Source organism: Cervus elaphus, chromosome 30 (genome assembly GCF_910594005.1).
Source record: "Cervus elaphus chromosome 30, mCerEla1.1, whole genome shotgun sequence".
NCBI classification, from domain to species: Eukaryota; Metazoa; Chordata; class Mammalia; order Artiodactyla; family Cervidae; genus Cervus; species Cervus elaphus.
The window spans coordinates 68,806,550-68,828,842 of NC_057844.1; the positions used below are offsets into that span (position 1 = coordinate 68,806,550).

General features: G+C 42.5%; 1 protein-coding gene across 1 annotated transcript in view; it reads left to right on the forward strand.

Annotated features, from left to right (window-relative positions):
- LOC122687096 (ATP-binding cassette sub-family C member 4-like) overlaps positions 1-22,293 on the forward strand; it is an 860,243-nt gene that overhangs the window by 25,900 nt on the left and 812,050 nt on the right. The window contains exons 5-9 of the mRNA XM_043892534.1: positions 1,763-1,852; positions 3,541-3,704; positions 4,832-4,957; positions 7,554-7,803; positions 12,895-12,996. Coding sequence (XP_043748469.1) covers positions 1,763-1,852; positions 3,541-3,704; positions 4,832-4,957; positions 7,554-7,803; positions 12,895-12,996 — 732 coding nt within the window. The remainder of the gene's footprint in view (positions 1-1,762; positions 1,853-3,540; positions 3,705-4,831; positions 4,958-7,553; positions 7,804-12,894; positions 12,997-22,293) is intronic.

A 22,293-nucleotide genomic window follows, 5' to 3' on the forward strand; every position in this document is an offset into this window, starting at 1 on the left:
ACAGCCTTGCATCTAGAGTCCTGCTGCTATGGAAACAAGACACTTCTTTTCAGGTTACAGGTGGGCTGATTCCTTAGGGCAAAGCTAATGCTGCTGAGCAGCTCTGAAAGGCCCCTCTGATTATTTGTGGTTCATGCTCAGGCCCCACTTCCTGATCCCTGGTTCTGGGGAGAAATCAGATTGGGTGATAGAAATAGGATGGCTCTAATCCCGTAGCCATAGTTTATCCTCACCATGGATTCCAGGCTGGGGCAGGTCTCCAGGAGATCTCTAAGTCTACACATCTTCTGCTCCTAAAATGGCACATTCAGCATTTTCATGCTGTTTTCAGCTGAATCTTGAATGATCATGAGGGAGGAGTATATAAAAATGACTTGCCACTTATTGATTAATACATTTCCACAGCTTTGGTAAAATTACCTTTGGCTTTTGATCTTTTTTTTTTTTTTTTTTTTGAGGTAAAATACTCACAGTGTAAAGTTTACCATTTTCAGTCCTTTCAAGTACAGCATTTAGTGACATTAGGTACACTCACATTGTTATGTGGCCATCACCATTATTTATCTCTGGAACTTTTTTCTTTTTCCCAAACTGAACTCTGCTCCCATTAAACACTAACTCCCCAACCCCTGTCCCCTCACCCAGCACCAATTCTACTTCTTCTCTCTGTGAATTTGACTACTTTAGTACCTCGTGTAAGTGGAATCATACAGTGTTTATCATTTTGTGTCTAGCTTATGTTCTGTAGCACAATGTCTTCAAGCTTCATCATGTTGTGGCAGGTGTCAGAATTTAATTCCTTTTTAAGGCTGAATAATATTCCATTATAGATCTATACAACATTCTGTGTATTTGTTTCATCTGTCAATGGACAGTTGTTTCCACCTTTTAGCTACTGTGAACATTACTGCTGTGAATATCAGTGTACAAACTGTCTGTTCAAGTTTGTGCTTTTAGTTTTCTTGAGTATATCCTTAGTATTGTGATTGCTGTGTTGTATGCTAATTTCATGTTTAATTTTTGAGGAACTTCCGTTTTCTCTTCCATTGTGATTTTATCATTTTACACTCTCACTTGATCATTGTTTTCTTCAAGTTGAGGAGTAAACGAAAAGTTTTTTGTAAAGTATGACATGTTGCTTGGATTAGTTGCTCTTGTTGGTGGTCTGCTGAAGTGGCTCCTGGTGTCTTTTCAGCTTCCTCAGATCTCTAGGGGACTGGGCAACACAGGCTGTGTTTTTTGTACAGTCAGCAGACTGGCGTTAAGAACACAGTTTGCTCACAGGAACAGTGTTTTGAACATTATACTTGCTCATTTCAGAATGAGGAAACTAAACCCAAAGTGTTTAAATATTGTCACCCATAGAATGATCGATTGAGTCCAGATTTATAGTCCAAGTCTCCAAATTTCTTTCCTAAGGCAACCTCTCCAGTCTCATCTAATTTGGCTAAAAATTACTTAGTTGGCTCCTAAGCCTAAACCTACACCCTTTAACCTTCAGGCAGGTCCAAGTTCACTGAAACAGGGGGTGGATTTTGCTTCTACCTCCAGCTCCTCCCTTTGCCGTCCTTGCGGGCAGGGCTGCTACCACACTGAGGAGTTAGAGGGTGAACAGGGGTCCCTAGATCCCTGCTGTCAGGGGTCATCCTGCTCCTGCTGACACCACCCAGGACCCCAGAACACATGCTCCATTGTGTTATGTTCTAAAATGACTTGGTATCACCTTAGGAATCCAGATCTCTGTCTCCCTCTCTCATTTCAGGCCCTTCGCCTGAGTAGCTCAGCCATGAGGAAGACCACCACAGGCCAGATTGTCAACCTGCTGTCCAACGATGTGAGCAGGTTTGACCAGGTAAGCTGCCCTTGAGGGATCCTCTTCCATTTCCTGTTCTTCTCACTGGGTTCAACTTATTGGGATGCCAGGTGCCAGGCTTGGTGTTGGCCAGGATTCCACTGAGGATGTAAGACAAAGGTTCTATTTATCCAACTTTCATTTCTCTGTGTGCAATTTAGATGTAATTATATGTATTATTTCATAAGTGAGAGTTTTGTTTTTCTAATAATAAATATACACAGTGTTCTTGCCCAGCTTGGTTAGTGTCCCTAGGGGTCCCCCTGGCATGGCCCTTCTTGGCATATGGTGTGGGTGTTGCTAGACTGTCTTCCTCCTCCTCTAGGTGATGAAAGCCTGGTGAGCAGGGATTGTTCTTTCCCCTGCACCCTATTCAGTGCCTGCTGCATAGGGAGCCTTCAAGTGGGTGGTCCCCAGCCTGACACAGCCTCCTCTCTGCTGTCCCCTCCACAGTCTTTTTTTCACTGACCTTAGGCATAGATCACATGACCCAGAGCATTGTAGCTGTTGGTCAGATCTGTGTTGTACTAGACCCTTCTCTTTAAAGTATTGATTCTTCAAACATGAAGTAAGGCCCCTACTTACTTTCAGGGATGAATAAAGCTTAGTTTCTGCCCTATAGAAGTCACAGCCTAACAGGAGGTAAATACACAAATAATTACTGGAGAGAGTGGTAGGAACCATAATACAGGCTTTCCTGGGATGCTGGGGAGTCCCAGAGGAGATGGGGTCTAAATTCTAGGACAGAGAGCATTTGGGGAAGCCCTGAGCTCATCTGTGTTGTGGACAAAATTGACATCTTCCTTCAGTACTGCTGGTCTGATTCTCCCTGGTCATTGCTGAAGTCAGCCCTGTGCTACCCTGGAACAGTGTCATCTGGGGTTCAGTTCAGTTCAGTCCCTCAGTAGTATCCGACTCTTTGTGACCCAGCACACCAGGCCTCCCTTCCATCACCAACTCCCGGAGTTTACTCAAACTCATGCCCATTGAGTCGGTGATGCCATCCAGCCATCTCATCCTCTGTCGTCCCCTTCTCCTCCTGCCCCCAATCCCTCCCAGCATCAGGGTCTTTTCCAATGAGTCAAATCTTTGCATGAGGTGGCCAGAGTATTGGAGTTTCAGCTTCAGCATCAGTCCTTCCAGTGAACAGCCAGGACTTATCTCCTTCAGGATGGACTGGTTGGATCTCCTTACAGTCCAAGGGACTCTCAAGAATCTTCTCCAACACCACAGTTCAAAAGGATCAATTTTTCGGCACTCAGCTTTCTTCACAGTCCAACTCTCATATCCATACATGACCACTGGAAAAACCATAGCCTTGAGTAGACAGACCTTTGTTAGCAAAATAATGTCTCTGCTTTTTAATATGCTATCTAGATTGGTCATAACTTTCCTTCCAAGGAGTAAACGTCTTTTAATTTCATGGCTGCAGTCACCATCTGCAGTGATTTTGGAGCCCAAAAAAATAAAGCCTGACACAGTTCCCACTGTCTCCCCATCTATTTCCCATGAAGTGATGGTACCAGATGCCATGATAGACACTTGGATTTCTGCTTTAGCAGCTTTAAAACTCAGTGAGATCATTTCTGTTTAGGTTCCTGTCTGTTGCTTCAGAGCAGATTATTTCTACCTTGTGTCCTTATTGGTTCGTATACCATTCTAAGAAGGCTTTGTCTTTCTTTTTTAAGGTAATGACGTTCTTGCACTATCTGTGGGTGGGACCACTGCAGGCTATCGCAGTGACCACCCTGCTCTGGATGGAAATAGGAATGTCGTGTCTTGCTGGGATGGCGGTTCTCATTATTCTTCTGCTTTTGCAAAGTTGCATCGGGAAGTTGTTTTCATCACTCCGGTAAGAGAAATACTCCTTTTAAAAATTGATAATATGTAATTGGAACATCCACAGTCTGCCTGATGATTTTGTTAAAAAATAAGACAAATGCCTTCTCTAGTCTCTTCTTTGTGTGGGTTGTAGACCCTTCAGGCTTAGCCAGTGGAGGCTCCAGTCTTATGCTAAAGGATGATCCTGAAACAGGAACAGGGAAGGCATTCACTGGGTCCCCTTGGCACAGTATCTGAATAAGTAGAGTGTCCCTCAGCAGAATTTACCCATGTCCAAGTTGTTTAAATATTGTTAAATAGTAATAATCTTATAGGCCCTTTTCTCACCACATATATTTTTGTTATTCTTGTGTTGGGGCCTTTTCTGGTATTTATGTTCATGTTTCCATTAAGTTATAAGCACCCCAAGGGCCAGGCTGATCTTCATTGTATCTTTATGAAGCCCCACATTCATAGCAGCACATGTGACAGAAAAGTGGCTGGTGGTGAAGAGCCTTCTGGTGCTGAGTTAGACCTGAAGCAGGTCCCAGAGGTTGGAGGTGGGTGGTTGTCAGGTGATGGAGATGTTGTGCTATTTGAAGGTCACTGAGTTCTTGTGTGTGTTGTGTGTGTGCAGGTCTGTGCTTGGTGTCTTTCTGTATTTGGAATTTCCTTTCCTGTCTTTGCTGGAGAGAGAGATACTCCCTATCCTTTGAGGCTCTGTTCCAGTTCTATAAGGTCTCTGAAAATCTTGTTCTCCTTTCCTGGTAGAATTAGCAATCCCAGTTTTTCTGCTCTCCAGAACTTTTCTATTTTATTACAGCACAGACACTGTCTTCCTGGGTATCTTCCTGCCTTCTCTACCTGACTGTGACCTCTTTGAGCAAACAGTTTGTATCTGACACATTTCAGGTCTTTCTTAGTCGATGCTGCATATTCTCCAAGTTCCTTCTTGAAATGGACTGAATGGTTGACTTCCTGATTGAAGCCTTTTTCTCCATTTGTACTTTGAGTAGGACCTGCCTGTGTTCTAAATGCAAAAGGGCTATAAAGAAGCATTTGATTCCCAGCCACCACCCCCCGCCCCCATGCCCACTACTGCTACTGCTAAAGAAAGTTGAGTTATAGTCACTAAGGCTCGTCTCTCACTCCCCTCAGGAGTAAGATCGCAGCTCTCACAGACGACAGGATCAGGACCATGAGTGAAGTCATAACTGGCGTCAGAACAATAAAAGTGAATGCTTGGGAAAAGTCATTTATAGACCTTATTACTGAATTGAGAAGGTAAGTTTATAGATATCACTCCATATTTTCATGCTTTATTTCCTATTCTATTGGATGCTTTAGATGTCTTACTAAAGAAGTATTTAAGTTCACCTTCACATTAAGGTGAACTTAAATACTTACTATTGACTGCATCCCCTACATGTTGCAGGAGGGTTGAGGAAAATGGTGCAGACATCATTTATCCTGCTCTTCCATTTACCATCTTCTCAAAGGAAAAAATATATATGCTTCTTACTTATATAAAAATGAAATTCTGAGCAGTTCTTAATACCTCAAATCCCAATTAGCAATGCTTTTACGATAGTATTTGAGACAATGAAATTCAAACTAAAATTGTAATTTATGTTGATGGCCCATAAACAGGGAGATTATAGAGATTGGGTGTACCTGTATCGAGCCGAACTGTATGAATCACTGTTCTTCACTGGTGTTGTGCTTAGTAGCTCAGTGGTATCTGAGTCTTTGTGACTCAATGGACTGTAGCTCGCTATGCTCATCTGTCCATGGGATTTCCCAGCAAGAATGCTGGAGTGGGTTGCCATTTCCTCCTCCAGAGAATCTTCCAGACCCGGGGATTGAACCCATATCTCCTGCATTGAGGGTAGATCCATTATCACCAAGAAAGCTCATGAATCACTATATTTAGTTCAAATCGAGCTATGAAAATACTGTCCCTTTTGTTTTGCTTCATGTTTGTAGACTGTTTTCCCATCTTTTATTTAAATATCTGATGAGCGTTTCTCTGACTCCACATTGTTGCCTCTTACTTTGCACCTATGCAGAGCCCATCTTCCTTCTCTGGCCTCCACCAAGTCTGACTGACTCCAGCTCATCTTCTCAGGTCATGTGTGTAACTTGCCCTGACTTCACTGTTCCAAGTTACACGCCTCTGCTCTGAGCTCCCATGGAGTCTGTACTGACCATCTCTGTCTAATGTCTCCCAATTTTGCGGCTGCTAATTCTCTTTCCCCACAAGTTCATGAGCTCCTGGATGGGACAGGCTGTGTCTTTTTGTGAGGAGCCCGGCACAGGACATGTGATTACAAATGTTTGTTGAATGAACTTTCAAACCCAGTCTGATTGACCCGAAATGTTTGAAAGTGTGACAGAAAGCCTCCTTTTACTTGAAAGAGTGAAGTGGTGATGAAGGGTGTGGTCCTGGTGTTGAGGCAGACCCCTGGGTGTGCAGTGTCTCCTTGATGTGAGAGATGGTTTATCTTAATCTGTGTCCACTCCCTAGAAAGAGGCCACTTACACAGGGCACTGAATTCATGTCATGTATGTTGAATGCTCAAAATTCTCCAAGCCAGGCTTCAGCAATATGTGAACCAAGAACTTCCAGATGTTCAAGCTGGTTTTAGAAAAGGCAGAGGAAACAGAGATCAAATTGCCAATATCCGCTGGATCATCGAAAAAGCAAGAGAGTTCCAGAAAAACATCTATTTCTGCTTTATTGACTACGACAAAGCCTTCGACTGTGTGGATCACAATAAACTGTGGAAAATTCTGAAAGAGATGGGCATACCAGACCCCCTGACCTGCCTCTTGAGAAACCTATATGCAGATCAGGAAGCAATAGTTAGAACTGGACATGGAACAACATACTGGTTCTAAATAGGAAAAGGAGTACGTCAAGGCTGTATATTGTCACCCTGCTTATTTAACTTATATGCAGAGTATATCATGAGAAACGCTGGGCTGGAAGAAGCACAAGCTGGAATCAAGATTTCCAGGAGAAATAACAATAACCTCAGATATGCAGATGACACCACCCTTATGGCAGACAGTGAAGAGGAACTGAAAGCCTCTTGATGAAAGTGAAAGAGGAGAGTGAAAAAGTTGGCTTAAAGCTTAACATTCAGAAAAGTAAGATTATGGCATCTGGTCCCGTCACCTCATGGGAAATAGATGGGGAGACAGTGGAAACAGTGTCAGACTTTATTTTTTGGGGCTCCAAAATCACTGTGGATGGTGACTGCAGCCATGAAATTAAAAGACGTTTACTCCTTGGAAAGAAAGTTATGACCAACATAGATAGCATAATAAAAAGCAGAGACATTACTTTGCCAACAAAGGTCCATCTAGTCAAGGCTATGGTTTTTCCAGTGGTCATGTATGGATATGAGAGTTGGACTGTGAAGAAAGCTGAGTGCCGAAAAATTGATGCTTTGAACTGTGGTGTTGGAGAAGACTCTTGAGAGTCCCTTGGACTGCAAGGAGATCCAGCCAGTCCATCCTAAAGGAGATCAGTCCTGGCTGTTCATTGGAAGGACTGATGCTGAAGCTGAAACTCCAATACTTTGGCCACCTCATACGAAGAGTTGAGTTATTGGAAAAGACCCTGATGCTGGGAGGGATTGGGGGCAGGAGGAGAAGGGGACGACAGAGGATGAGATGGCTGGATGGCATCACCGACTCAATGGGCATGAGTTTGAGTAAGCTCTGGGAGTTGGTGATGGACAGGGAGGCCTGGGGTGCTGCGATTCATGGGGTCGCAAAGAGTCAGACACGACAGAGCAACTGAACTGACTGACTGACTGACTGATGTTGATGCTTCCTATAAAACCTTTGTCCTACTTTCTTTCTTTTACAGGAAGGAAATTTCCAAGATTCTGAGAAGTTCCTACCTTAGGGGCATTAATTTGGCATCATTTTTTGCTGTGAGCAAAATCATGATTTTTGTCACCTTCATCAGCAATGTGGTCCGTGACAACATGATCACAGCCAGCCAAGTGTTTGTTGTGGTGACGCTATTCGAGGCTCTGAGGTGTTCGAGCACCCTCTACTTCCCCATGGCCATCGAGAAGGTGTCAGAGGTCATCGTCAGCATCCAAAGAATCAAGGTTTAGTGAAAAATAACTTTTTAAAGTTTTAGGTGGACTTTACCTAAAATGCCTCCTTTTATGTGGTACCACTGTATGCCAGTTAGGTGAGATTTAACTCTTTCAGTACCAAGCTGGCAATCTTTCCAAAACATCTATTCCCCTCTTTTCTTAGGTAAAGTGCATTAAAAGTACTGTAAGATCCATGCTTGTTTAGGTAGTATAAATAGAAGCAGCACAGGCTCTTGATGTGCAGTGATGGCCACAGGATGATTAAAATGTCTAAAAGCAGGAGAAGCAAACAGATGCATCTGCTGTGCTGACTGGGATGATTAGGCAGTGACTGTGCACAGTCCTGGGGTGACTAGGATTCCTCTCTGGGCCGGGAGGGGAGGAACTTGCTGAGAAGTCCCTGTTCCCTGGGCAGGAAGAGTGGCCTCAGATCACTTAGTTCTCTGTGTTTAAAAATGGATTCTTTCCTCCAAATAGGTTTTCTTGTTGATTTCTTATCTCTGCTTTTTTGTTCCTGTCCTTATTTTACTAGTGTCTAAGCCTGTCTCTAGCTGCCCTCTTCCTTTCAAACTTGTGATTCCCACCATACTTATTGTCTCCTTTTTTAAACTTAACTGTCCCTAAATAGTCAGGGGTAAATAATTTTTATCACAAAGACAAGGGCCTGGCACACAGTAGGTGCTCATGTATTTCTGTTTAAAATGATGATTAAATCAGCTCTGTAAAAATGAATGATTTATAATGACCTCATAAGCCCAAGAAGTCTCTCTATTTTTCTCTAAGTGAGGAAGGGGGACCCATGGTCTTGGCACTGGATGACTTCAATATGATTGCAAAAGGTCTCAACTTCAACGCACTCAGTAAAAGTCTTCAGTAACTTTAACATCTAGTTAAAATCTGTCCTCAGGTTATATTGTTCAGAAAGCAGCTTTAGGTTTTCCATTACCAGCTACAAAGAAGTCAGTCTTTTTGGCTGCAATTCTGGCATTGATACTTTCCTGCATAACCTGTTCTGGGTCTGCACTTCATGGCTCTACTGGCCATTTAATTTCAGCTTTTTCATCAGACTGAGTCTTGGAGAAAAATCCAGCCAGCATTTCTGGCGCCTTTAGGAGCTGATCATGTATTGAATGGGGTCTCATTTAACCCTTGGAAGACTGTGACATCTGTCCCCCTCAGAGGTATTGTTTGTGGACAAGTGCTCAATAAATTTAATTCTTCACTTAGGGCATAATTTTCCTTTTCTCTGTCTTTTGTTTGAAAGTGAGGAATTTCTATTCTAATGTATACACATTGAGTATTGATGTCTTGGTTACATGGTTAAGCTGAAACTGTATTTGATTCTATCTAGACCAGATATATAACATGTACATTACTCTCCAGGGCCCTTGGTCTTTTTAATCAATAGAAGTTGATAATAGGCCAGACGAGAAATTCAAGCAAGGCTTTGCTGAGGCTTGTGCTGCAGCGCGAAGTATGGAAACAAGAAACTGATGCCCCCTTGACTCTTTGAGAAGGGTGGGCTGGTTCCTTAAGTGGGGTGAGGATAGGGGAGGATTGGTGTTTGAGCCACAGGGGTGACTTAAGTAGTCTGCCATGTGCCAAGATCGTACACAGTTCCCTGCTTGCTCCCAGCAGCTTAGAAATGCCAGTTGGCTTGTGTTTTTTTATCTTACTGTTTGTAAGTGCCTTTGCATGTGTGCAGGTATGTTTAGTCCCTTAGGATTTCTTTGTATTTTGTTGCTCAAGGAGATGTTTGTCCAGGTGCAGGTGCTCCCACACAGGGCCCCAGGTCCCAGCCTGTCTCATCACCTTTTGCTTGTTGCTGTGTCAACTTAGACTATGTAAGGCTGTAGTCATGCAGTCAGTGGTTGGATGGTTTGAACAACCGTGCAGTCTGTTCCTTCCTGTAGCTGATGCCCTCGATGGGCTGACTGTACAGGCTCGGTCTTCGTTGGAATTGGGACTGTAAAGGTGCATGAATGATGTAGTGTCTCCCCTCTGTGTCACTTAATATTCCTCAGGGGATTCAGAGGTAGGGAGGGCAGTGCCAGCTAAGGATATCCTGAGCTTGTTTCAGTATGGTTGGTATTTGAGATGGACCAGAAGGGTGGGGGGAGTCAGTACTCTGGGTGTCCAGGCAGAGGCTGCCTGGGGAGTGTGGACTTAGGTGCAGGTGGGTCACTGGAGGGAGTGTTAATTTTGTGGACCCTCTCAGAGGGGCTGTAAGGAGATCAGGAGGGAGTTGTCTTGGGGTAGGGTCAGTGGTGTTGGGGAGGACTGGGAAAGGAACCAGAAAAAGAAAATTTGCATTGTTGAAATAACTAATAGTGAGTAAGATTCTGAAATTATGTTGTTTCAAGAGGAAAAGAGAGTTGGGAAAGAGATGAATTGTGTCAGGACAGGCGAGAGCTGGTATGTGGCTGATGATGGTGGCGGGGAGAAAGAACTCAGGCTGCGATGGTTGAAAACCTGCAAACGTGTCCTCAGACCACCGTCCGTCCATCCTGCCTCCTGGTGGACACAGGCTCCGGGCAGGTAGGAGTCACTGTGCTCAGTGTTAGGTTCTCAGTGAGCTTGGATGAGAGGAGGAAGGAATGAATGAAAGCATCTTCCACCAGATGATATTTGATAGAAATGCAAGGATCCTATCTTTCTTTTCCTGTACAAGGGTTTTCACATTCAGTTTTTTTTTTTTTTTTCACATTCAGTTTTGACCCATTCTTCTTTTTAAGTAGAAGTTTGCAATCACATTTATGACTCTGAGGCACGATAGATGGGGTGTCAAGATGTTTAAGGTAGTAGATTACTATTTATGTGTTGTTTTCTTTCTCAAACATCCTCATATGCTTGTTTCAGTTTCCCCGCATATGGATTAGGATTTGGTTTGCCTGTGTGTCCCAGAGGTACCCATGCTAAAGCTGCTTACAGAGGTCATTCATTTTTCTCTCATGCAAGAATCCTTGTGAGGCTCTGTATGGGTTTCCTGGGGCTGCTGATACCAAGTACCACAAAACATGTGGCTTAAAACCACAGGAATGTTTTGTTTCATAGTTCTGGAGGTTAGACGTCTGAAATCAAGCTGTCAGCAGAGTCATGATCCCCCTGAATCTGATAAGGGAGCATCCTTTCTTGCCTCTGCTAGCTCTGAGTGGTTGCAGGCAAACCTTGACATTCCTTGGCTTGAAAGCCATCACCCCAGCCTCTGTCTCCATCATCAGGTAGCTGTTTTTCGCATGTCTATCTGTCTCTGCATTTCTCATGAGGACTCCAGTCATATTGGATTCAGGGCCCACCCTACTCCACTGTGATCTCACTTTGTTTTTGTCTTTTTTTTTTTTTTTCCATTTGTTTTTATTAGTTGGAGGCTAATTACTTTACAATATTGTAGTGGTTTTTGTCATACATTGACATGAATCAGCCATGGATTTACATGTATTCCCCATCCCGATCCCCCCTCCCACCTCCCTCTCTACCCGATCCCTCTGGGTCTTCCCAGTGCACCAGGCCCGAGCACTTGTCTCATGCATTCAACCTGGGCTGGTGATCTGTTTCACTATAGATAATATACATATTTCAATGCTGTTTGTGATCTCACTTTAATTGATTACATTTCCAACAACCACATTTCCAAATAAAGTCACATTTTGAGCTAACTGGGGTTAGGATGTATCTTCTTTGTGTTGATACAACTCTCCCCATAACTAGTCCCATGGCTAGTGTGAACCTCTGTGGTATTGGGACCCAGACTCTTTCTCTCTTATGTTACTCCACTGCATGTGACCTGACCCCTCTGGCAGCCCCCAAGGCCCAGGCTGGGGCAGAGGAAGGTCCTGGTTGCTGTCACTCCCCATTGCCCTGGATTTAGTCATGCGGCTGCTCCTGTCTGCTCCGGAGCCTGAAGACAGAGGGAGGGCCTCCTTCCAGGTTGCCATGTGCAGCTAAAATCCAGGGTTTGTTACTGCAGAAGAACAAGAGCAGATTTCAAGGACAGCCAGCACTCTCTGCCCCATGTTCACAGTTTTGGGGACCTTGGGGAGTGGGAGTGGTCTAAGTTGTTTGTTCAATTTCTCTATTGCTCTAGCTTTTCTCATTGAATTATATCTAGCATTTGCAAGGCAAGAGGGAGTTTTCTTGTATGTGCTTGTCAGCTTTGTAGCAGTTTATGAGACTGTTTTATTTGGCTACTTTGCATCAGTTAGCTGCTAAGTGGTATAGAAGATAACAAGAAGTGGGAGGTGCAGCCATTCCTGCTGTGGAGGAGGGAGGGCATTGACTAGGAAGAGGCAGTGATTGTGAAAAGATGCTTGTGAAATTTTTTTTAAGACATAGAAACTTTTTCTTTTTAGAATGATGACTAAAGTGATAGTTAATGACAAGCAGTGATATGGATTTGACACACACGAGGAGAAAAGCATTGTGTGCAGGGTTTGCACTCAGAGTCTCTGTCATTGGTCTTGTGTTCCCAGCCTGTCCTGTGCCACCTGCTTCCTGACGGCCTGGGAAGGGCCTTCCTCTCTGTTCTAGCAGTGTTACCTGCTGCTTGGCACATGGTGGGATTCAGTTAGTATTTATGAAATAATTTCCTACCAGCTCACCTGTCTATTGTTGGTAACACAAAAGTAAAACAATAAAAATGTCCAGGTTCTAAATGTACTGGAGTTTTAAGCCATATATTCTTCTTAGAGAGGAACGAGGACACTTGTTGAGAAAGTTAACAAAGAGGGCCTCTGGCCAGGAACTCTTATTTATTTATTTAAACACACACACACACACACACACACACATACTCTATATATGTGTGCATATGCTATGTTTTATATATATATATATATATGTTTTATAATATATATATATATATATATATATGCTATACTATATTGTATACTTAGTTGTACATATAATAATAGTATGTTACATACTATATACTATTTAATATTTCTCACGTGAACCAAGACATAATAAAATACAGTTGTAAAATGATAGGTTGGTATAAATGGTAGGTATAAAACTTTTTATTGCAAATTCCAGAGAAGCAGTTGTTTTGCTTGTGCTTTGTTCTTGCAGTATAAACAATCTATGTTTTGCCTTTTTCTGTAGAACTTTCTCTTACTTGATGAGATGTCACAGTACTACCCTCAGCTTCCATCAGATGGTAAAATGATAGTGGATGTGCAAGCTTTTACAGCTTCTTGGGAAAAGGTAAGAAGTCTTGCTTTCCAATTATGATTGCTAAAAGACAACTGTGACATAGATTTATTGGAGAATTTTGAGATTTTACATATACTATAAAATGTGACTTGCTCCTTTACTTAGAATATATTATAAAAATTCTCGGAATCATGGATAAGGTTTGCATTGAATGGAGATTAAGTATAAAATCAGCCTGAGGCATTTGACATGTTGCTTTTTTTCTCATTTTCAAGTGAACTTTCAGTGTATTAGCACATGTTTAACTTTTTTTCTTTTTTTAGCACATGTTGAACTTAAGTATATAAATTCTTTTAATTTTTAGTTTATTTTTCATCATGTTTTATTACAGAGTATTAAATATAACTCCCTGTGCTATACAATAGGATCACCTTAAACAAAATACAAAATAGAGCACAAATACATCTTTTCTTGAAAACTCAGATCTAGTATTTTGAGCTGAAGTGTGAAGTGTCAGTCACTTCACTTGTCTCTGAGTCTTTGTGACCCCATGGACTGTAGCCCACCAGGCCCCTCTGTCCCTGGGAATGGACTCCCACTCCAGCATTTCTGCTGTTGTTCGGTCACTCAGTAATCTCCAAAACTTTGCAACTCTATAAACTGCAGCATGCCAGACTCCCTTGTGCATCACCAACGGCAGGAGCTTGCTCAAACTCATGTCCATCAAGTCAGTGATGCCATCCAACCATTTCATCCTCTGTTGTCCCCCTTCTTCTCCTGGCTTCAATCTTTCCCAGCATCAGGGTCTTTTCTAATGAGTCAGCTCTTCGCATCAGGTGGCCAAAGTATTGGAGTTTCAGCTTCAGCATCAGTCCTTCCAATGAATATTCAGGATTGATCTCCTTTAGGATGGACTGGTTGGATTTCCTTGCTGTTCAAGGGACTGTCAAGAGTCTTCTCTAACACCCCAGTTCAAAAGCATCATTCTTCAGTGCTCAGCCTTCTTTATGGTCAAACTCTCACATCCATACATGACTACTGGAAAAACCATAGCTTTGACTAGATGGACCTTTGTTGGCAAAGTAATGTCTCTGCTTTTTATACACAGTCTAGGTTTGTCATAGCTCTTGTGCCTAGGAGCAAGCATCTTTGAATTTCATGGCTGCAGCAGTCACTGTCTAAAGTGATTTTGGAGCACAAGAAATAAAATCTGTCACTGTTTCCACTTTCTATCTGCCATGAAGTGATGGGGCCAGATGCCATGATCTTAGTTTTTCGAATGTTGAGTTTTAAGCCAATATTCACTCTTTTTCACTCTCCTCTTTCACCTTCATCAGGAGGCTCTTTAGTTCCTCTTCATTTTCTGCCATCAAGTGGCATCATCTGAATGTTTGAGATTTTTATATTCTGTCAGAATTCTAGATTGCATTTTGTGATTCATCATGTATTCTGTATAAAAGTTAAACAAGTAGGGTGACCATAAATAGCTTTGACGTATTCCTTTCCTGATTTTGAACCAGTCTGTTGTTGCATGTCCAGTTCTAACTGTTGCTTCTTGACCTGAATACAGGTTTCTCAGCAGGCAGGTAAGGTGGTCTGGTATTCCCATCTCTAGAAGAATTTTCCACAGTTTGTTGTGATCCACACAGTCAAAGGCTTTAGTCAATGAAGCAGATGTTTTTCTAGAATTACCTTGTTTTTTCTGTGATCCAACAGACGTTGGCAATTTGATCTCTGGTTCCTCTGCCTTTTCTAATTCCAGCTTATGCCTCTGAAAATTCTCAGTTTACATACTGCTGAAGCCTAGCTTCAAGAATTTTGAGCGATACTTTGCTAGCATATGAAATGAGCACAATTGTGTGGTTGTTGGAAAAAAGAAGGAAACTTCCTAAAGTGAGCTAAAGCTACCTCAAATCCCCAAAGAGATAAAATTTGATAAAGAGGTCTCCAGGACACACTATCTTAAAATAGGAAAGGGAAAAATGTGGATTATATTTTGCATATCAGTTACGTTGATTATTGTTATCTTTTCCACTTTCTAAAAAAAATTTGTGTTACTTTATTAAAATGGGTGAATTAAATTAAAGACTTTAATTTGTAGGTATCAGCAACCCCAACCCTACAAGGACTTTCCTTTACTGTCAGACCTGGTCAACTGTTAGCTGTGGTCGGACCTGTGGGTGCAGGAAAGGTAAGTTAATGATGTATTCTGTCAGCTTGATGCAACACCACAGCTCCTGTTAAACTCTCAGAATTGAGCCCAGATCTGTGTGTGACTCAGTTTGAATTGAGTGTATCTAGAAGAGTGTCTCTCTAGGTGTGTTCATGGAACATTCATTTTACAAGAATATTTCATGGCCAGATAAATAAGGATAAACACACACTGTCTTTTCCTTCTTGGTGCTTCCCATTTGCCTGTTAGGAACTGCCTGTGGGGAATTTGGATGTCTCAATGAAGGAAATTATTTATATGACAGCTGTTTGGGATTAAATTAAATTAAATCAGACTTAAATAGAAGGAAGTGGGGAAAACCGATAGATCATTCAGGTATGACCTAAATCAAATCTCTTATGATTATACAGTGGAAGTGAGAAATAGATTTAAGGGACTAGATCTGATATACAGTGCCTGATGAACTATGGACGGAGGTTCGTGACACTGTACAGGAGACAGGGATCAAGACCATCCCCAAGAAAAAGAAATGCAAAAAGGCAAAATAGCTGACTGAGGAGGCCTTACAAATAGCTATGAAAAGAAAAGAAGTGAAAAGCAAAGGAGAAAAGGAAAGATATCCCCATTTGAATGCAGAGTTCCAAAGAATAGCAAGGAGAGAGAAGAAACCCTTCCTCAGCAATCAATGCAAAGAAATAGAGGTAAACAATAGAATGGGAAGACTAGATATCTCTTCAAGAAAGTTAGAGATACCAAGGGAATATTTCATGCAAAGATGGGCACAATAAAGGACAGAAATGGTGTGGACCTAACAGAAGCAGAAGATATTAAGAAGAGGTGGCAAGAATACACAAAAGAACTGTACAAAAAAGATCTTCATGATCCAGATAATCACGATGGTGTGATCACTCACCTAGAGCCAGACACCCTGGAATGTGAAGTCAAGTGGGCCTTAGAAAACATCATTACGAACAAAGCTAGTGGAGGTTACAGAATTCCAGTTGATTTCTTTCAAATCCTGAAAGATGATGCTGTGAAAGTGCTGCACTCAATACGGGATAGGGAGGGTGATGGGAGGGGGGATCAGGATGGGGAACACATGTAAATCCATGGCTAATTAATGTCAATCTATGGCAAAAACCACTACAATATTGTAAAGTAACTAGCCTCCAACTAATAAAAATAAATGAAAAGAAAAAAAAAAGAAAACTTAGCAGTGGCCACAGGACAGGAAAAGGTCAGTTTTCATTCCAATCCCAAAGAAAGGCAGTGCCAAAAAATGCTCAAACTACCACAGAGTTGCACTCATCTCACACGCTAGTTAAGTAATGCTCACAATTCTCCAAGCCAGGTTTCAGCAATACGTGAACCATAAACTTCCAGATGTTCAAGGTGGTTTTAGAAAAGGCAGAGGAACCAGAGATCAAATTGCCAACAACTGCTGGATCATTGAAAAAGCAAGAGAGTTCCAGAAAAATATCTATTTCTGCTTTGTTGACTATGCCCAAGCCTTTGGCTGTGTGGATCACAATAAACTGTGGAAAATTCTGAAAGAGTTGGTAATATCAGACCACTTGACCTGCCTATTGAGAAACCTGTATGCAGGTCAGGAAGCAGCAGTTAGAACTGGACATGGAACAACAGACTGGTTCCAAATAGGAAAAGGAGTCCGTCAAGCCTGTATATAGTCACCCTGCTTATTTAACTTATATGCAGAGTACATCATGAGAAATGCTGGGCTGGAGGAAGCATAAGGTGGAATCAAGATTGCCAGGAGAAATATCAATAACCTCAGATACGCAGATGACATCACCCTTATGGCAGAAAGTGAAGAAGAACTAAAGAGCCTCTTGATGAAAGTGAAAGAGGAGAGTGAAAAAGTTGGCTTAAAGCTCAACATTCAGAAAATTAAGATCATGACATCCAGTCCTGTCACTTCATGGCAAATAGATGGGGAAACAGTGACTGACTTTATATTTTTGGGCTCCAAAATCATTGCAGATGGTGACTGCAGCCATGAAATTAAAAGACACTCCTTGGAAGGAAGCTATGACCAAGCTAGACAGCATATTAAAAAGCAGAGACATTACTTTGTCAACAAAGGTCCGTCTAGTCAAGGCTATGGTTTTTCCAGTAGTCATGTATGGATGTGAGAGGTAGACTATAAAGAAAGCTGAGTGCCGAAGAATTGATGCTTTTGAACTGTGGTATTGGAGAAGACTCTTGAGAGTCCCTTGGACTGTAAGGAGATCCAACCAGTCCATCCTAAAGGAGATCAGTCCTGAATATTCATCGGAAGGTCTAATGTTGAAGCTGAAACTCCAATACTTTGGCCGCCTGATGCAAAGAGCTGACTCATTAGAAAAGACCCTGATGCTGGGAAAGATTGAAGGCGGGAGAAGAAGGTGACTGCAGAGGATGAGATGGTTGGATGGCATCACCAATTCAATGGACATCAGTTTGCGTAAACTCGGATTTGGTGATGGACAGGGAGGCCTGGTGTGCTGTGGTTCATGGGGTCACAAAGAGTCAGACATGACTGAGCGACTGAACTGACAGGGTTCAGGATAGACAGAGACAGTGGGGACTTCTTTTCATCTTAGTGGCCCTTCCAGGGTGTCTGGAGATCATAAAGGCTCTTCCCTGAAGCTTTGAGCATTTCCTCCTGTGACTTGACGTGATCCCATCAGTGCACCTGTAGTTAATGTGCAGCCATGTGCTGAAGATAAAGGTACAGACATGAGCAAGACCCTGACTCTCTCTTTCAGAGGCAACCAGGTTCTGGGCGAGACAGATATGCAGACATACTATTTCAGCCCAGTGTCATGAGCACTCTGATGGTGTGGATACATACACGCCACATCTGTGTGGTGTTGAAGGTTGAAAGGAAAGGTGCACATGCACTTGGTCCGAAACAACAAAATACAGAAATCTAATGTGGGATGTGGGCTTCCCTGGTGGCTCAGTGGTAGAAGAATCCTCCTGCTAATGCAGGAGACATAGGTTCGGTCCCTGGTCTGGGAAGTTCCCACTTCCCAGTTGTGGAGCAACTAATCCTGTGCACCACAACTGTTGGGCCTGTGCCCTGGAGCCTGGGGGCTGCAATGACTGAGCCCATGGGCCACAGCTGCTGAAGCCTGCCCACTAGAGCCTGTGCTCCTCAACAAGAAAACCCCCATGCACTGCAATGATGACCCAGCACAAGCAAAAATAAATACATTTAGAATTGTGGGATGGCAGAAACCAACACAACATTGTAAAAAATAAATGAAAAAGATAAAAGAACTAAAAATAAATGAATAAAATTATTTTTTAAAATGTGGGATATGTACATGAAAGTGCTCTATGATGGACTTTTGCTCTGCAGACACAACTCACCTGAGAGTTTTTCAATTAATCATCTTTGGCTATATTCTTCACACATAGCTTTTTAAGAACTAGCGATTGTCAAGTAAAGGATACCAGATGCAGGAACAATTGCACTAAACATCAAATATAGAAAATACACATCCTGCTGGGCTCTGCTAGAGAAGGATGTTAAACATTCTTAATTATTCTTTGCTGAGTAGAATTTCACTTGGGGAGATACTTGGGCAGAGTAGATTGTTTATAGTATTAATATATTCCTTATCAGTCTTTTTCATTGACCATTAGTGTTATTTTCATTTTTTTTGGTCTCAGCTGCCAGGGTTGTACTTTATCCTGTTGAAGGAAAGGGTTCTATCATGTATCAATAGCCAGGGTGGGGTCGGCTGTGCTGCGGGTTGTGTTTCATCCTGAGTGCACCCTGTTCACATGTGTGTGTTGCGGTCTGTTTCAGTCATCACTGTTAAGCGCTCTGCTGGGGGAGCTGCCCCCAAGCCAGGGGAAGGTCAGCATCCATGGGAGGATCGCGTATGTTTCTCAGCAGCCCTGGGTGTATCCAGGGACTGTAAAGAGTAACATTTTATTTGGGAAGAAATATAAAGAAGACAGATATGAAGAAGTAATAAGGGCTTGTGCTTTGGAAGAGGTGAGTAATGACTTCTGAGTTGCATATACTTGAATTTCAAATGATGGTAGTGGTTTACACTACAAGGTTTGTTAAAAGTTCTTTTCAAAAAATAGATTTTTGAACATTGTTTAATATTTAAGTTGATCTTCTGGATAAATAAGCAGGTTTACATAAATAAGCATATGTATTTACATGTGCTGTCTTTTTAATTCTTATAGGTTAATAACCCTCACAGAATACATTATCTGGAGAGGGGGATTGTTTTGTTCTGTGAAGTTTTCCTTCACTTTCAACTTTTTAATGGAAAGTTACAAATATTTACAAAAACAGAGAGCATGGTTTATTGAACCCTCCTGTACCCACCCCCAGCTTCAGCCAGAATCAGCTGGTGGCCAGTCTGGCTGCATCTCTACCCCTGCCAGTCCCACCCCGACCCCAGAGTATCGTGGAGCAGATCCTAGACCTCGGATTAGTTCACCTGTAAACATTTCATTATTTTTCTCTAAAAGATAGGAAAGCTTTTGGGGAAAAATATGACTACTTTATTTCACCTGAAAAATACTTCAAATTCCTGAATATCACCCACCTGCTAGTCTGTGTTTACATGCTGTCGATCATCTCACTGAGAAATCTTCACCATTATTGGGACCCACACAAGGTCTGCCCCCTGCACTTGGCTGATACCTCCTTGGTCCCTTTCAGTCTGTGAGTTTCTCTCTTCGCTTCATTTTTGACTTGTAATTTATTATTTAAGGAAAGCAGAATGCTTTAAAATTTCTTCTTAATACTGTGTCATTTCACTGAGGGAGATTGTTTTCAGAAATGACATTGAGTTTCACAGAGAATAGTAAGATGAAAGATTTATCTGTATTTTGGGAATTAAATAAGATTAGTGAGTAAATGATGAGACCTAAACTTAATTGATAGGGGAATACAATTGACAAAAAGAAAGGAAAAAGAGTAAATAATGTTAAATACTATGTTACTCTCTTGGTTTGTAAAAAACCATTAAAGGTCTCCCCCCGGGGTCTGTTCAGTGCAGTCTGGACATCTGACTGTTCTTTGTGCTGTGAGGGAAAGACAGGGACAGATTTTCAAAGGTGTGGTATTGAAAGCTCCAAACCTGCTTTGTGAGGAAATAGTAATTCTCCTCGAACAACAGCTTGAACACCATAGGTTGTATCAGGTGTGTGTGTTCATGCTAAATTACTTCAGTCATGTCCAGTTCTGCGGCCCTATGAACTATAGCCCACCAGACTCCTCTGTCCATGGGATTCTCCAGGGAAGAATACTGGAGTGGGTTGCCATTTCCTTCCCCAGGGGATCCTTCCAACCCAGGGATCAAACCCAAGTCTGTCTCCTGCATTGGCAGGTGGATACTTTACCACTAGTGCCAGCTGGGAAGCCCTGTATCAGGTGAGCAGCATTTTACAATGATGTGGACAAACAGAATTGCTTGTTTAATGGGCTCGTTTCTTTATTCCAGGTTCTTGTTCATGGGTGACTGTACATTTGCAGAAATGATGTCAAGTTAGCAGGAATGAGCTAGATTTTTATTAAATGGTGTAGATACCATATATGGAGAAGGCAATGGCAACCCACTCCAGTACTCTGGCCTGGAAGATCCCATGGACGGAGGAGCCTGGTAGGCTGCAGTCCATGGTGTCGCTACGAGTCAGGCATAACTGAGCGACTTCGCTTTCACTTTTCACTTTCCTGCATTGGAGAAGGAAATGGCAACCCACTCCAGTATTCTTGCCTGGGGAATCCCAGGGGCGGGGGAGACTGGTGGGCTGCCATCTCTGGGGACGCACAGAGTCGAACACAACTGAAGCGACTTAGCAGCAGCAGCAGCAGCAGCAGATACCATATAAGAAGGGAAAGCAAATGCAGAACAGTGAGAACAGCAGTTCCCATTAATTCAGAGTCCACATGCAACTCAATTTTCTGCCTTTCACACATGTGCGTGCACACCCATAAAAGGTTTATGAGTTATTCATTCTTTATGATTATCTTTGATATTCCCATCTTCACTTTATAGTTAGTAAAACTGAGCCCTGGACAGATGAGACACCTCATCTCTACATTTGTAGCTCAAGTTCAGATCCTTGGGACCAATGCTTTGCTGCAGCCTCGTGGGTGACTGGACCACTAACGCGGGCAGTGTTCTGGGGCTTCACCCACATGGGGCATGTATGCAGCACAGACTTTGGTGGAAGAGGCCCTGAGGACTGGGATGCACAGCAGTTCCTCTGTACATGATGTGACGGCTATAAACATGGACTGCTCTCATGTTCTGCTGCATAGTTGGGACATGGAGTTGGGTCCCTTGTGCCCATTCCCTCCTTGGCAGGAAGGGAGGCCCAGCATGGAGAAGTAGCGGAGAGGAGAGTTCTGGGCCCAGCTTCATCACTTGCTTACTGTCATTCTGGACATGTCCTGTTACTTGCCTGAACCTCTGATGTTTCTGCAGCAAAATGAGGACATTGGGTCAGAGGGTTTTGTTGTTGCTCTGAAATGTCATCTATGACTCTGATTAAAAAGAGATTTAGCAAGGTCTTTACCACACCTGGGAACTACTTAGTTATGAGAGGATCTGCTTATCTCCTTTTGGATTCCAGGTTATCAGTGGATGGACATAAGGCAGGCACAGGAAATAGTGGCGTCCTGGAGTTAGTCTGGCCATAGACACAGAGACGGCATAGACAGTGCGGTAGAAAAGGCTTGTCCTTTGGAGAGAAACAGTCCTGGGTAGTGACTCCAGGTGTTTGTCTCAGTTTCCTTTCTTATTAAATGGGGGAGGAGTGGGGTTACTGTATAAATTACAGAAAATGCCTGTGAAATGTAAACAAACTAGGGTTTCAGTAAGTGGTGGCCACTGTTGCTATTATAACCTTTTTCTCTCCATCCATCAATCCACCCATATAAATATAATAAAGATTTCTCCTTATTGTTCTCCTTACTCCCGCCTTCCCCAAATCCTGGAGGAAAAGCCATAAAAAATCCCAACATCCATTTATTTATTAAAATTTTATTTATTTTAATTGGAGGATGATTACAATATTGTGATGATTTCTGCCATACATCAGCATGAATCGGTCATGGGCATACATATGTCCCTCCATCCTGAACCCACCTCCCACCTCCCTACCCACTCTATCCCTCTGGGTTGTCCCAGAGT